At 48.7% G+C, this 13,178-nt stretch overlaps 1 protein-coding gene across 3 annotated transcripts; it reads right to left on the bottom strand.

Annotated features, from left to right (window-relative positions):
• Nucleotides 1–335: 335 nt before the first annotated feature.
• Nucleotides 336–13,137, bottom strand: TTC9C (tetratricopeptide repeat domain 9C). Of its 3 annotated transcripts, none has more exons than XM_055292031.2 (4): nt 12,858–13,137; nt 11,589–11,852; nt 3,990–4,172; nt 336–686 (listed from the first exon to the last, which is right to left on the bottom strand). In XM_055292031.2, the coding sequence occupies exons 1-4, from the start codon at nt 12,997–12,999 to the stop codon at nt 592–594; spliced, it is 684 nt and encodes a 227-aa protein (XP_055148006.2). In that variant the 5' UTR covers nt 13,000–13,137; the 3' UTR covers nt 336–591. The 3 variants fall into 3 exon arrangements, with proteins under 3 accessions (XP_055148006.2, XP_055148173.1, XP_063498363.1); XM_055292198.2 differs by lacking the exon at nt 12,858–13,137 and adding an exon at nt 12,499–12,620; XM_063642293.1 differs by lacking the exons at nt 11,589–11,852; nt 12,858–13,137 and adding an exon at nt 4,515–4,611.
• Between the last annotated feature and the right edge of the window lie 41 nt (nt 13,138–13,178).

The following is a 13,178-nucleotide window of genomic DNA, read 5'->3' as shown; positions in this document are numbered from 1 at the left end:
TGGGATTACAAGCGTGAGCCACCGTGCCCGGCCTAATTTTTGTATTTTTAGTAGAGACAGGGTTTTACCATGTTGGCCAGGCTGATCTTGAACTCCTGACCTCAGGTGATCCGCTGGCCTCAGCCTCCCAATGTGCTGGGATTACAGGCATGAGCTAGAGCGCCCGGCCATATTTCCCACTTTGGTTTGGGCTTCTGAAAAAATAAAGGAAGACACTTCTTTCTGCCTATCCTATGTCATCCTCTGCAAGCCGTTGCCTCTGTATATAAGTACATCTAACAACACTGTAATGAAAAATCTATGCCAGAGATATGATTAATTCCACCCACAGCTGATGAATGTCTTTTGATTATATTTCTCAAGCCAAATATCTGCAACAATAACATGTATTGAAAGGTATAGAAATAAACAGATGGATAGACAGAAAAAGACTCAGACTGTCTAAGTAGTGAAGTTTGTGCAGAACTAGAAACAAAAATCCACCTGGGTCAGAGGTATAGGGTTAATTTCTCTTGCTGAGGCTCAGGTTTCTCCTTCATGCATGTTTAATAGTCCACCTAAGTTCAACTGGAGGAGCATCTTTCTTCTTTGTTAATCAAACATGCCCAGGTAGAGCTGCTTCTCTTTTCTATGGTAGCTGCTGAGTTCTGACTGTGTCAGCTGGAGGTACCGCCGGATGTTGGCATCTTGGAAGATGATGGAGAAGCAATTAGAAACAGAGTCAGTTAAGACCATAATCGTACCTTGTGGCAGGAGAGAATGTTAACATGCTCCCATTTTAAAATCTCTCCAAGATCTGAATATATCGCAACCATTCTGTGCAATAGTAAATCTGATTAATTAATAATATTTGGAATTGAAAAAAAAATCTCTAGGCCGGGCGCAGTGGCTCACGCCTGTAATCCCAGCACTTTGGGAGGCCGAGGCGGGCGGATCACAAGGTCAGGAGATCGAGACCATCCTGGCTAACACGGTGAAACCTCGTCTCTACTAAAAATACAAAAAATTAGCCGGGCGAGGTGGCGGGTGCCTGTAGTCCCAGCTACGCGGGAGGCTGAGGCAGGAGAATGGCGTGAACCCCGGGGGGCGGAGCCTGCAGTGAGCCGAGATCGCGCCACTGCACTCCAGCCTGGGTGAAAGAGCGAGACTCCGTCTCAAAAAAAAAAAAAAAAAAAATCTCTGTCCCGGCTGCTAATTTTTATTTATTTATTTATTTATTTTTGAGACAGGGTCTCGCTCTGTCACCCAGGCTGGAGTGCAGTAGCATGGGATCTCCACTTACTGCAACCTCCGCCTCCCAGGTTCAAGCAATTCTCATGCCTCAGCCTCCCAAGTAGCTGAGATTACAGGCATGTACCACCATGCTCGGCTAATTTTTGTATTTTTAGTAGAGATGGGGTTTCACCATGTTGGCCAGGCTGGTCTGGAACTCCTGACCTCGTGATCCACCCGCCTTGGCCTCCCACAGTGCTGGGATTACAGGTGTGAGCCACCACGCCTGGCCACTGGTTGCTAATTTCATAATGAAAGCAAGATTGATGAAGCAGTTATCATTAAAATAGAGCCTCTAAAGATACTATTCATATAGGTGACAGTTAATTTATGTATTTGATGGTGAAAAACATGAACAAATGGCTTATATTTTATATCTTTATTAATTCCTAATGGCTGTCTCATTCATTTAGATTAGTGAGATTTTACTGCACTGCTATACATTTGGTGACTCTGCTACTCGTATCCACTGGCAATTGTAAGCCAGAATGCAAAAGGGAGACAATTTTCAGTGCTCAACCAACCAACACAGGAATGAGTCTCTCATCTGCTTCACAAGATCCTTTTTGCCTTGGAAACAAAGTAAGTCTCAAATTCTCTCTCAGCAGGACTGCCCTTTTTCTAGGTCATACCTGGGGTTAGCTGAGCTAAAGGATAAAAATGATAGCTAAAGCAAAGGCCAGACCCCATTTGGAGAACTGGCAGAATGAGAATTATCAAGGGTATCTGTTGGCATTCACACATCCTATTCCAATCACTGTTTTTTTGTTTTGTTTTGTTTTGTTTTGTTTCTGAGATGGAGTCTCCCTCTGTCTCCCAGGCTGGAATGCAGTGGCGCGATCTTGGCTCACTGGAAGCTCTGCCTCCCGGGTTCATGCCATTCTCCTGCCTCAGCCTCCCGAGTAGCTGGGATTACAGGCGCCCGCCACCACGCCTGGCTAATTTTTTGTATTTTTACTAAAAACGGGGTTTCATCATGTTAGCCAGGATGGTCTCGAACTCCTGGTCTCACATGATCCGCCCACCTTGGCCTCCCAAACTGCTGGGATTACAGGCATGAGCCACCATGCCCAGCCTCCAATCACTCTTAAAGACGAGGAACGGAACTTGAAAAACAACACTTTTTTTTTTTTGAGATGGAGTCTGGCTCTGTCGCCCAGGCTAGAGTGCGGTTGGCACGATCTCGGCTCACCGAAACCTCTGCCTCCTGGGTTCAAGCGATTGTCCCTGCATCAGCCTCCTAAGTAGCTGGGATTACAGGGGCCTGCCATCACGCCCAGTTTTTTTTTTTTTTTTTTGAGACGAAGCTGCCCTCTGTCCCCCAGGCTGGAGTGCACTGGCCAGATCTCAGCTCACTGCAAGCTCCGCCTCCCAGGTTCACACCGTTCTCCTGCCTCAGCCTCCTGAGTAGCTGGGACTACAGGCCCTCACCACCACGCCTGGTTAATTTTTTGTATTTTTTTTTTTTTGAGACAGAGTCTCGCTCTGTCGCCCAGGCTGGAGTGCAGTGGCGCAATCTCGGCTCACTGCAAGCTCCGCTTCCCGGGTTCACGCCATTCTCCTGCCTCAGCCTCTCCGAGTAGCTGGGACTACAGGCGCCCGCCACCACACCCGGCTATTTTTTTGTATTTTTAGTAGAGACGGGGTTTCACCGTGGTCTCGATCTCCTGACCTTGTGATCCGCCCGCCTTGGCCTCCCAAAGTGCTAGGATTACAAGCGTGAGCCACCGCGCCCGGCCTAATTTTTTGTATTTTTAATAGAGACAGAGTTTCACCATGTTAGCCAGGATGGTCTCAATCTGCTGACCTTGTGATACGCCCGCCTCGGCCTCCCAAAGTGCTGGGATTACAGGTGTGAGCCACTGCGCCCGGCTACACCCGGCTAATTTTTGTATTTTTATTTTTCTTAGTAGAGATGGGTTCCACCATGTTGGCCAGGCTGGTCTTGAAATCCTGACCTCAGGTGATCTGCCCACCTTGGCCTCCCAAAGTGCTGGGATTACAGGTGTAAGCCACCATACGCAGCCCCGAAAAACAACACTGTTTTTTTTTTTTTTTTTTTGAGACAGAGTCTCATTCTTGTTGCCCAGGATCTCAGCTCACTGCAACCTCTGCCTCCTGGGTTCAAGCAATTCTCCTGCCTCAGCCTCCCGAGTAGCTGGGATTACAGGCATGTGCCACCATGCCTGGCTAATTTTGTATTTTTAGTAGATATGGGGTTTCTCCATGTTGGTCAGGCTGGTCTCAAACTCCTGACCTCAGGTGATCCACCCACTTTGGTCTCCCAAAGTGCTAAGATAACAGATGTGAGCCACCCCACCCGGCCTGCCTATTTTATATATATATATTTATGTATATTTATAAATATATACAATGTATATTTATAAATAAAAGCACATTGATATACATATATTTATATATTAAAATAGGCATATATATATATGAAACAGACATACCAACATATATATTGTGTATGCCTGATTAAGCATCAACCCCCTACACATGAAACTAATAATACTGCTTTTCCGTGGAGACAAGAACACAAGAGTGGAAAAAGGTCTGTTCATCGTATACTTTTTCGGTTTGAATTCTCAAACATGTGAATGTATTACTTATTGAAAATAATACGTTGGCAAAGTAAAATAAAACCCCCTTTCCACAGACCTGCCCCAGCAAGACAATTTTGTCTTTACCATTTCAAAGCCCTTCTCGATTACCTTTAGGCTGCCTATTCACGGCAGCCAGGAGGTAGTGGCGGGCCTGGTCATAGTCCTGCAGATGGAAAAAGGCCACTCCGGCCCGATACAAGGCCTTGGCATTATCAGGTTGTCGTTCCAGGACTTTCTGACTATATTCTCTCACTCGTTCGTAGTTCACGGGCTCCATCTGAAGGAGACAGGCTAATGGGCCAAATGAAAAGAGAGAAGAGGGAGGAGAGACTCGTTACACTAGGTTCCACTGGCCAGCTCAAGACAGTACCGAACAGGGTGGTAACAACAACATTCAGTCAACAAATGATAAGGTGTCTCCCATATGCCAGACACTCTTCTACACACTGGGGATGCAGCAGTGAATAAAAGCTTCACATATCGGTCGGGTGCAGTGGCTCATGCCTGTCATCCCAGCACTTTGGGAGGCCAGGGCGGGTGGATCACCTGAGGTAGGGAGTTCGAGATCAGCCTGACATGGAGAAATCCCGTCTCTACTGAAAATAAAAATTAGCCAGGTGTGGTGGCACATGCCTGTAATCCCAGCTACTCGGGAGGGGTGAGGCAGGAGAATCACTTGGACCTGGGAGACGGAGGTTTCGGTGAGCCGAGATCGTGCCATTGCACTCTAGCCTGGGGAACAAGAGCGAAACTTCATTTCAAAACAAAACAAAAAATTCACATATCTTGTAATCTACTTCAATATTTACTGATTTTCTGCTACACATTTAGTACCGAGTTAGGACTGGCTATAAAGCTGGTAAGAACATACTTTAAAATTTATTTAAAACTCGGCCGAGCATGGTGGCTCATGCTGTAATCCTAGCACTTTGGGAGGCTGAGGTGGGAGATTCGCTTGAGCCCAGAAGTTCAAGACCGGCCTGGGCAACATAGTGAGACCCTCCCCTGTCCCTTTTTTTGGCAGGGTGTTCACTACAGTGTTATAAGAAGTGTATTCTGAATAACAAATGTATTCTTTATTTTATTATTATTTTTTAAGACAGAGTCTCACTCATCAGCCAGGCTGGAGTGCAGTGGCATGATCTTGGCTCACTGCAACCTCCAGGTTCAACCAATTCTTCTGCCTCAGCCTCCCGAGTAGCTGGGATTACAGACACGTGCCACCATGTCCAGCTAATTTTTGTGTTTTTAGTAGAGATGGGGTTTCACCATGTTGGCCAGGCTGTTCTCAAACTCCTGACCTCAAGTGATCTGCTCACCTTGGCTTCCCAAAGTACTGGGATTATAGGCGTGAGCCACTATGCCCAGCTGAGACCCTTTTTTTTTTTTTTTTGAGATGTAATCTCGCTCTGTCGCCCAGACTGGAGTGCAATGGCATGATCTCAGCTCATGCAACCTCCGCCTCCTGGGTTCAAGCGATTCTCCCGCCTCAGCTTCCCGAGTAGCTGGGATTACAGGCACACACCACCATGCCCGGCTAATTTTTGTATTTTTGTAGAGATGGGTTTTCGCCATGTTGGCCAGGCTTGTCTTGAACTCCTGACCTCAGGTGATTTGCTCGCCTCAGCCTCCCAAAGTACTGGGATTATAGACGTGAGCCACCCTGCCCAGCCCCCATTATTATTATTATTGAGATGGAGGTCTCGCTGTGTCGCGCAGGCTGGAGTGCAGTAGCGTGATCTTGGCTCATCGCAACCTCTGCCTCCCAGGTTCAAGTGATTCTTCTGCCTCAGCCTCCTGAGTAACTGGGATTACAGGCGCTCACCACCATGCCCGGCTAATTTTTGTATTTTTATCACAGACGGGGTTTCACCATGTTGGTCAGGCTGGTCTCGAACTCCTGACTTTGTGATCCACCTGCCTCCACCTCCCAAAGTGCTGGGATTACAGGCGTGAGCCACCGTGCCCGGCCCCATTAATTTTTTATATAAAATGAGATATGCAGTGAGCCGAGACTGTACCACTGCACTCCAGCCTGGGCTACAGAGCGAGACTCCATCTTAAAAAAAAAAAAATCAGATAAATTACAATTTTTTAAAAAACAAACTAACCTTCATTGTATCTCTTCTATCCAAGGCTCTATGTCCTGAATGCCCCATTTCACCACAGTTCTTGTACTGCAGCTTTGTTAATAATGGTTGCCATTAATTGTGTCAGGAAATGGCAAGCACTGTGCTATGTGCTTGATATACACTGTCTTGTTTAATCTTCGCATCTACACTATTATATAGGGGATACTATCTTCATTTAGTGGATGAAGAAATCAAGACTCAGAGAAGTAACTTGTCCAAGATCTTACAGGTTCTAGGTGGAATGAATATGAAATTTGAATGAAGTGTTCTCTAACTCCAAAATCATCACTCTCAATAACAATACAGTATATAACTTCACTATTCTCTTGGATGACTTAATGGGACTTTGAAATACAAACCTGCGGAGGAACCAATTCAGGTCAATGTTCTGCCTTTTTATGATTAAGAAGGGAAACACACTCCCTATTTCACAACTGTGGGAATTAAACATAGTATTATTAAATTATGGTGCTGAGAAAGACCAAGAATCAGCACTGATGAGCACATTAAAGGGCCTGTGCTGATGTCTGTATCCCTTCTACAACATCCCCACCAAGTGGTCAAAAAAAAAAAAAAAAGTGGAGGAATATACAAGAAACAAGTAAATGAATTTTTTTGTTTGTTTTAGACGGAGTCTCCCTCTGTTGCCCAGGCTGGAGTTTATACTTAGCTATTTCCCCAGGGGTCAATCGATCACCCTTGCTCATTAATTCAACAACCAGTTCTTGTGCATTGACCATGTGCCAGGCACTGAGCTAGAAGCAGAGGATAAGAGGAGCAAGGCAGTCATCTTGATGATTAAAGAGGTTGAGGCCAGGCGCAGTGGCTCATGCCTGTAATCCCAGTACTTTGGGAGGCTGAGGCAGGCTGATCACTTGAGGTCAGGAGTTCAAAACTAGCCTGGCCAACATGGTGAAACCCCATCTCTACTAAAAACACAAAGAAATTAGCCAGGTTTGGTGGTGGGCGCCTGTAATCCCAGCTACTTGGAAGGCTGAGGCAGGAGAATCGCTTGAACCCGGGAGGCAGAGGTTGCAGTGAGCTGAGATCACACCACTGCACTCCAGCCTGGGTGATAGAGTGAGACTCTGTCTCAAAAAAAAAAAAAAGTGGAGGAATACACAAGAAACAAGTAAATGAATTTTTTTTTTTTTTTTTGAGACGGAGTCTTGCTCTGTTGCCCAGGCTGGAGTGCAGTGGCGCGATCTCGGCTCACTGCAAGCTCCGCCTCCCGGGTTCACGCCATTCTCCTGCCTCAGCCTCTCCGAGTAGCTGGGACTACAGGCGCCCGCCACCATGCCTGGCTAATTTTTTGTATTTTTAGTAGAGATGGGGTTTCACCGTGGTCTCGATCTCTTGACCTCGTGATCCGCCCGCCTCAGCCTCCCAAAGTGCTGGGATTACAAGCGTGAGCCACCGCACCCGGCGTAAATGAATATTTTTATTTGTTTGTTTTTAGACGGAGTCTCCCTCTATTGCCCAGGCTGGAGCGCACTGGTGTGATCTTGGCTGACTGCAACCTCCGCCTCCCAGGTTCAAGCGATTCTCCTGCCTCAGCTTCCAAAGTAGCTGGGACTACAGGCACCCGCCACCACGCCCAGGTAATTTTTAAAATATTTTTAGTAGAGATGGAGTTTCACCGTATTAGCCAGGATGGTCTCCATTTCCTGACCTCGTGATCTGCCTGTCATGGGCTCCCAAAGGGCTGGGATTACAGGCGTGAGCCACCGCACCTGGCCCAAGTAAATTAATTTTTTTTTTTTTGATTCGGAGTTTTGCTCTTGTTGCCCAGGCTGGAGTGCAATGGCGCGATCTTGGTTCACCGCAACCTCCGCCTCCCAGGTTCAAGCAATTCTCCTGCCTCAGCCTCCCGAGTAGATGCGATTACAGGCATCCGCCACCATGCCTGGCTAATTTTTTGTATTTTTAGTAGAGACGGGGTTTCACTGTGTTGGTCAGGCTGGTCTTGAACTCCTGACCTCAGGTGATCCGCCTACTTTGGCCTCCCAAAGTGCTGGGATTACAGGCATGAGCCACCGTGCCCGGCCCAAGTAAATTAATTTTTAAAAGTGCTTTAAGAGGCTGGACACAGTGGCTCACGCCTGTAATGCCAGCACTTTGGGAGGCTGAGGCAGGCGGATCACGAGGTCAGGAGATCAAGACCACCCTGGCTAACACAGTGAAACCCCGTCTCTACTAAAAATACAAAAAATTAGCCAGGCGTGGTGGTGGGTGCCTGTAGTCCCAGCTACTCGGGACGCTGAGGCAGGGGAATGGTGTGAACCCGGGAGGCAGAGCTTGCAGTGAGCCAGAATCGTGCCACTGACTCCAGCCTGGGCGACAGAGTGAGACTTGATCTCAAAAAAAAAAAAAAAAAAAAGTGTTGGCCAGGCGCAGTGGCTCACACCTGTAATCCCAGCACTTTGGGAGGCCAAGGCAGGAGGATCACTAGGTCAGGAGATCGAGACCATCCTGGCTAACAAGGTGAGACCCTGTCTCTACTAAAAATACAAAAAAAAAATTAGCTGGGCGTGGTGGCGGGTGCCTGTAGTCCCAGCTACTCGGGAGGTTGGGGCAGAATGGTGTGAACCCGGGAGGCGGAGCTTGCGGTGAGCTGAGATCACGCCACTGCACTCCAGCCTAGGTGACAGAGCGAGACTCTGTCTCAAAAAAGAAAAAGTGCTTTAAGAAAAATAAAACTATGCTGGGACGAGAATGAATGAAGTCAGAGTGCTGTTTGCTTACGGAAGGCTTTTTGGTAGGAGGAATGGGGGGGGACAGAGTCTTACTTGCTCTGTCGCCCAGGCTGGAGTGCAGTGGCCCAATCTTGGCTCACTGCAGCCCCGGCCTCCCATGCTCAAGACATTGGCCCACCTGAGTCTCCAGAATAGCTGGGACTACCGGCAAGCAAAACCATGCCTGGCTAATTTTTGTATTTTTTGTAGAGACTGGGTTGTGCCAGATTTCCCAGGCTGGTCTTGAACTCCTTGGCCTACCAAGGTGTTGGGATTACAGGCGTGAGCCACTGCACCCAGCTACAGAAGGCTTCTCTAAGGAAGCAACTTTTGAGTCCAAATCTGGATAAGTGTCATTCAAGGGACAGGGCATTCTAGCTGGAAAGACAGCCTACAAAGCGTGAAGGTGGAAATGTACTTTGGGCGTTAAGTATATAAAAGGGCCAGTTCGGGAAGGGCATGGTGGCTCACACCCATAATCCCAGCACTTTGGGAGGCCGAAGCGGGTGGATCACCTGAGGTCAGGAGCTCGAGACCAGCCTGGCCAACATGGCAAAACCCTGTCTCTACTAAAAATACAAAAATTAGCCAGGCATGGTGGCAGGTGCCTGTGATCCCAGCTACTTGGAAGGCTGCAGCAGGAGAATCGCTTGAACCCGGAAGGCAGAGGTTGCAGTGGGCCGAGATCACTTCACTGCACTCCAGCCTGAGCAAGAGTGAGACACCGTCTCAAAAAAAAAAAATTAATAAATAAAATGAAAAATAAGGCCAGGCATAGTGGCTCATGCCTGTAATCCCGGCACTTTGGGAGGCCGAGGTGGGTGGATCACCTGAGGCTGGGAGTTTGAGACCAGTCTGACCAACATAGAGAAATCCCATCCCTACTAAAAATACAAAATTAGCAGGGCGTGGTGCCACATGCCTGTAATCCCAGCTACTTGGGAGGCTGAGGAAGAAGAATTGGTTGAACCCGGGAGGCGGGAGTTGCGGTGAGCCAAGGTCGTGCCATTGCACTCCAGCCTGGGCAACAAGAGCAAAACTCAGTCTCAAAAAAAATAAAAGAGCTAGTTGGTGCTGGGACCTCGAGGTGAGTTTGGATTTTCTCCTAAGTGTGATGAGATGCCAATGGGGTGTTTCAGGCAGTGACAGGATCTGATTTCCTTATCTGTAAATATGGGGATAATCCTTGCAGTTTTGTGAAGATGGGAGATATCTGTAAATGACTGCCCAACATGTTATAGGCACTCAATAAATAAAAATTATTGGGCCGGGTGCAGTGGCTCATGCCTGTAATCCCAGCACTTTGCGAGGCCGAGGCGGGCGAATCACCTGAGGTCAGCAATCCAGACTAGCCTGGCTAACATGGTGAAACCCCGTTTCTACTAAAAATACAAAAAATTAGCCGGGCGTGGTGGCATGCGCCTGTATCCCAGCTAGTCTAGAGGCTGAGGCAGGAGAATCGCTTGAACCCGGGAGAAGGAGGTTGCAGTGAGCCGAGATCGTGCCATTGCACCCCAGCTTGGGCAACAAGAGCGAAGCTCTTCTCAAAAAAAGAAAAAGAAAAATGAGGAAAAACTATACGACCCACTGAATATATGAGATCTAAACTACCAGCTAAAGAAATGAACGTGTTTCACAAATATTAAATGTCCCTTAAATAAACAATGGCCTGACCTTAAGTATAGTTTTTCCCTGTAGCATGCAAAATTACCTAAAGCTATCAGCAATACCCAGAAGGCTGTTAGAAATGCAAACTGGGGCTGGGTGCGGTGGCTCACGCATGTAATCCCAGCACTTTGGAAGGTGGAGGCGCGTGGATTACCTGAGGTCAGGAGTTCAAGACCAGCCTGACCGGCCGGGCGCGGTGGCCCACGCCTGTAATCCCAGCACTTTGGGAGGCCTAGGCGGGCGGATCATGAGGTCAGGAGATCGAGACCATCCTGGCTAACATGGTGAAATCCTGTCTCTACTAAAAATACAAAAAATTAGCCGGGCGTGGTGGTGGGCGCCTGTAGTCCCAGCTACTCGGGAGGCTGAGGCAGGGGAATGGCGTGAACCCGGGAGGCGGAGCTTGCAGTGAGCCAAAATCGTGCCACTGCACTCCAGCCTGGGCGACATAGCAAGACTCCGTCTCAAAAAAAACAAAAAACAAACAAAAAACCAGCCTGACCAATATTATGAAACCCCGTCTCTACTAAAAATACAAAAATCAGCCGGGCGTGGTGGCGGCGCATGCCTGTAATCCCAGCTACTCGGGAAGCTGAGGCAGGAGAATCGCTTGAACTCTGGAGGCAGAGGTTGCGGTGAGCCAAAATCACGCCACTGCACTCCAGCCTGGGCAACAAGAGCGAAACTCCGTTTCAAAAAAAAAAAAAAAAAAAAAAAAAAAATTAGCTGGGCGTGGTGGCTGGCGGGCGCCTGTAGTCCCGGCTACTCCGGAGGCTAAGACAGAATTGCTTGAACCCGGGAGGGGGAGAGGGAGGCTGCAGTGAGCCCAGACCGCGCCAGTGCACTCCAGCCTGGGAGACAGAGCGAGACTGCATCTCAAAAAAAAGAAAGAAATGCAAACTGCTAGGCCCCACGTCAGACCCATCCGAATCTCTGGGGGTGGGGCCGAGGAAGTTGTGTTTTAACAAACTCTCCAGGTGAAGTCTGAGAAGCCCTGCTCTATGGCAACTTAATTACAGCCCCACAGATTGGCAGGTTATTCCAATTCATGGCAGAATAAATGGATGACAGTAAAAAAAAAAAAAAAAAAGTCAGCGTTTTTTTCCCAATGTTCACAGATGTTCATGTTCCTGTCTTAATGCTCTCTAGCCACCCTTTAGCCTCGTTCTTACCAGCTAGATTGTTATAGCAGTCTGTCTGGGTGGTATGCAGTATGTTTTCTTGTTCAGGCGTGAGGGCCGGGCCCTGAGGTCCGAGATTAGGTAACGGAGAGGGCAGACTCGGATCCAGACCCCGCAGCTGAAGCAGAGCTCGATGGTACCTACTCACAGCATCTCGGTACTTCCCTTCCCGGTAGCGCTGGTTCCCTTCCTCCTTGTACAGCTGAGCCTCATGCAGACGCTTCTCCATAACTGTCGCCCACGGTTCTTGCGGAACTGGGAAATGAAGGAGCAACTGAAGCTCTGGGGTTGGAAGCAAAATAACTGACTGTAGCAGCCACTTTAAGGAGGCAGAAAATTACCCTTCTTCCTGGAGGGTCCCCCCACAGGGACCTGCGGTTTGCTTGTTTCTACTCACAGCCCCACCTCTCCTTTCTGCAGTCTTTTTCTCAAGAAGTGCAGGCAAGTAGTTAGGAAGAGGATGTGGGAATAATGAAGCCAAACATTAAGTGACTTCCTAAAGAGGCGATGTGGGGGTGAGGAGACTTTCCGAAGAACTAAAGCAAGGCCCTACTCAGGAATTGTAGCAGGAGTGAGAACGCCGGGGACACTGGCTTCCGCCTTTCTATTGGACCCGCCCCCCCGACCTGGAAGTAGAAGGGAGTGGGCGGGAGTAGTGCTAAAACTCCAGGGTGCCCGAAGCAATTCTAACTCTTCTTCCTTATTCAACATTTGTTGACGTCAGTAAATAAACTGGGAAGCCGAGGTGAACCACCAGCGAGACTGAGGTGTCCACATAAGCGTCACAGCTGCAAGCCCACCCGGCGCCGCGACCAGTTCCTCGCCCTCTGCAGATGCCCAAGCCTGCTGGGCTTCGGTTTACCAGCAGGAGCAAGAAGAGGAAAGGGTCAGAGATGCGTACAGTTTGGTATCTTGAAGGGTCGCGCGCGTTGCGCCACACCACCCAATCAGAAGAGGCTCCGGAAAAATAATCCCGCAGAAACGACCCCGCCTCCTCAGTGTACCAACGGCTGGAGGGGGGGAAAAAAATCCCCTGGCAGCTTCGCCAATTGGAAAAATCCGGACGATCACTGATGACCAATCGGAACGGCAAATGACGATTCAAGTTGTCCAATAAAAGAAAAAGGGCGGAGCCAAGAGTCTGTTGCTGGGTAGAAGTTGAGGCGTTGAGAAAAAAGGAGGGCCCAGGATTACAGTAGTTCTTCGTTCTGGGGAGCCCTTTTGCTTCCCAGCCAGAAAAACAATTGCTAGTAGGCTTACATGTTGCAACGCATTCTCTTCTGACTTTTTTTGTCGTTACTGCTGCAAGCACAGACAGTAAGGAAAAGAGGCTAGCAACCCCAAAGACGCCACAGCAATTGGAAGTCAGACGGAAGTAAGGGTGGTGGGAAGGGCATGGCATCGGGGCACTCCGGGCGGCTGCGCATAACCCCCCAGCTGGAAGTACAGAAAGACCGGCGCGCACACGTTTCCGTGCTACGAGGCACTTGAGCCGCAGCCAGCCTTGCCCGTCTTGGACTCCGCTGCGGCTGCGCGGTAAAAGCACCGGCGGCGATTGGCCCGGGGGCGCCAGGGGGCGGG

Source organism: Symphalangus syndactylus, chromosome 1 (assembly GCF_028878055.3).
Source record: "Symphalangus syndactylus isolate Jambi chromosome 1, NHGRI_mSymSyn1-v2.1_pri, whole genome shotgun sequence".
Classification (NCBI taxonomy): Eukaryota; Metazoa; Chordata; class Mammalia; order Primates; family Hylobatidae; genus Symphalangus; species Symphalangus syndactylus.
Note: the sequence above shows the minus strand (reverse complement) of the source record. Positions and strands in the feature narration are given on the sequence as shown.

What these genes read in the sequence shown, in the direction of transcription:
- TTC9C (XM_055292031.2), bottom strand. Translation starts at nt 12,999, where the DNA reads ATGCCATGCCCTTCCCACCACCCTTACTTCCGTCTGACTTCCAATTGC. An exon ending in AAGAGAATGCGTTGCAACAT is followed by an intron (nt 11,853 to 12,857) that starts GTAAGCCTACTA and finishes TTCATTTCCCAG; the next exon opens with TTCCGCAAGAACCGTGGGCG. An exon ending in CTGCTATAACAATCTAGCTG is followed by an intron (nt 4,173 to 11,588) that starts GTAAGAACGAGG and finishes TTGGCCCATTAG; the next exon opens with CCTGTCTCCTTCAGATGGAG.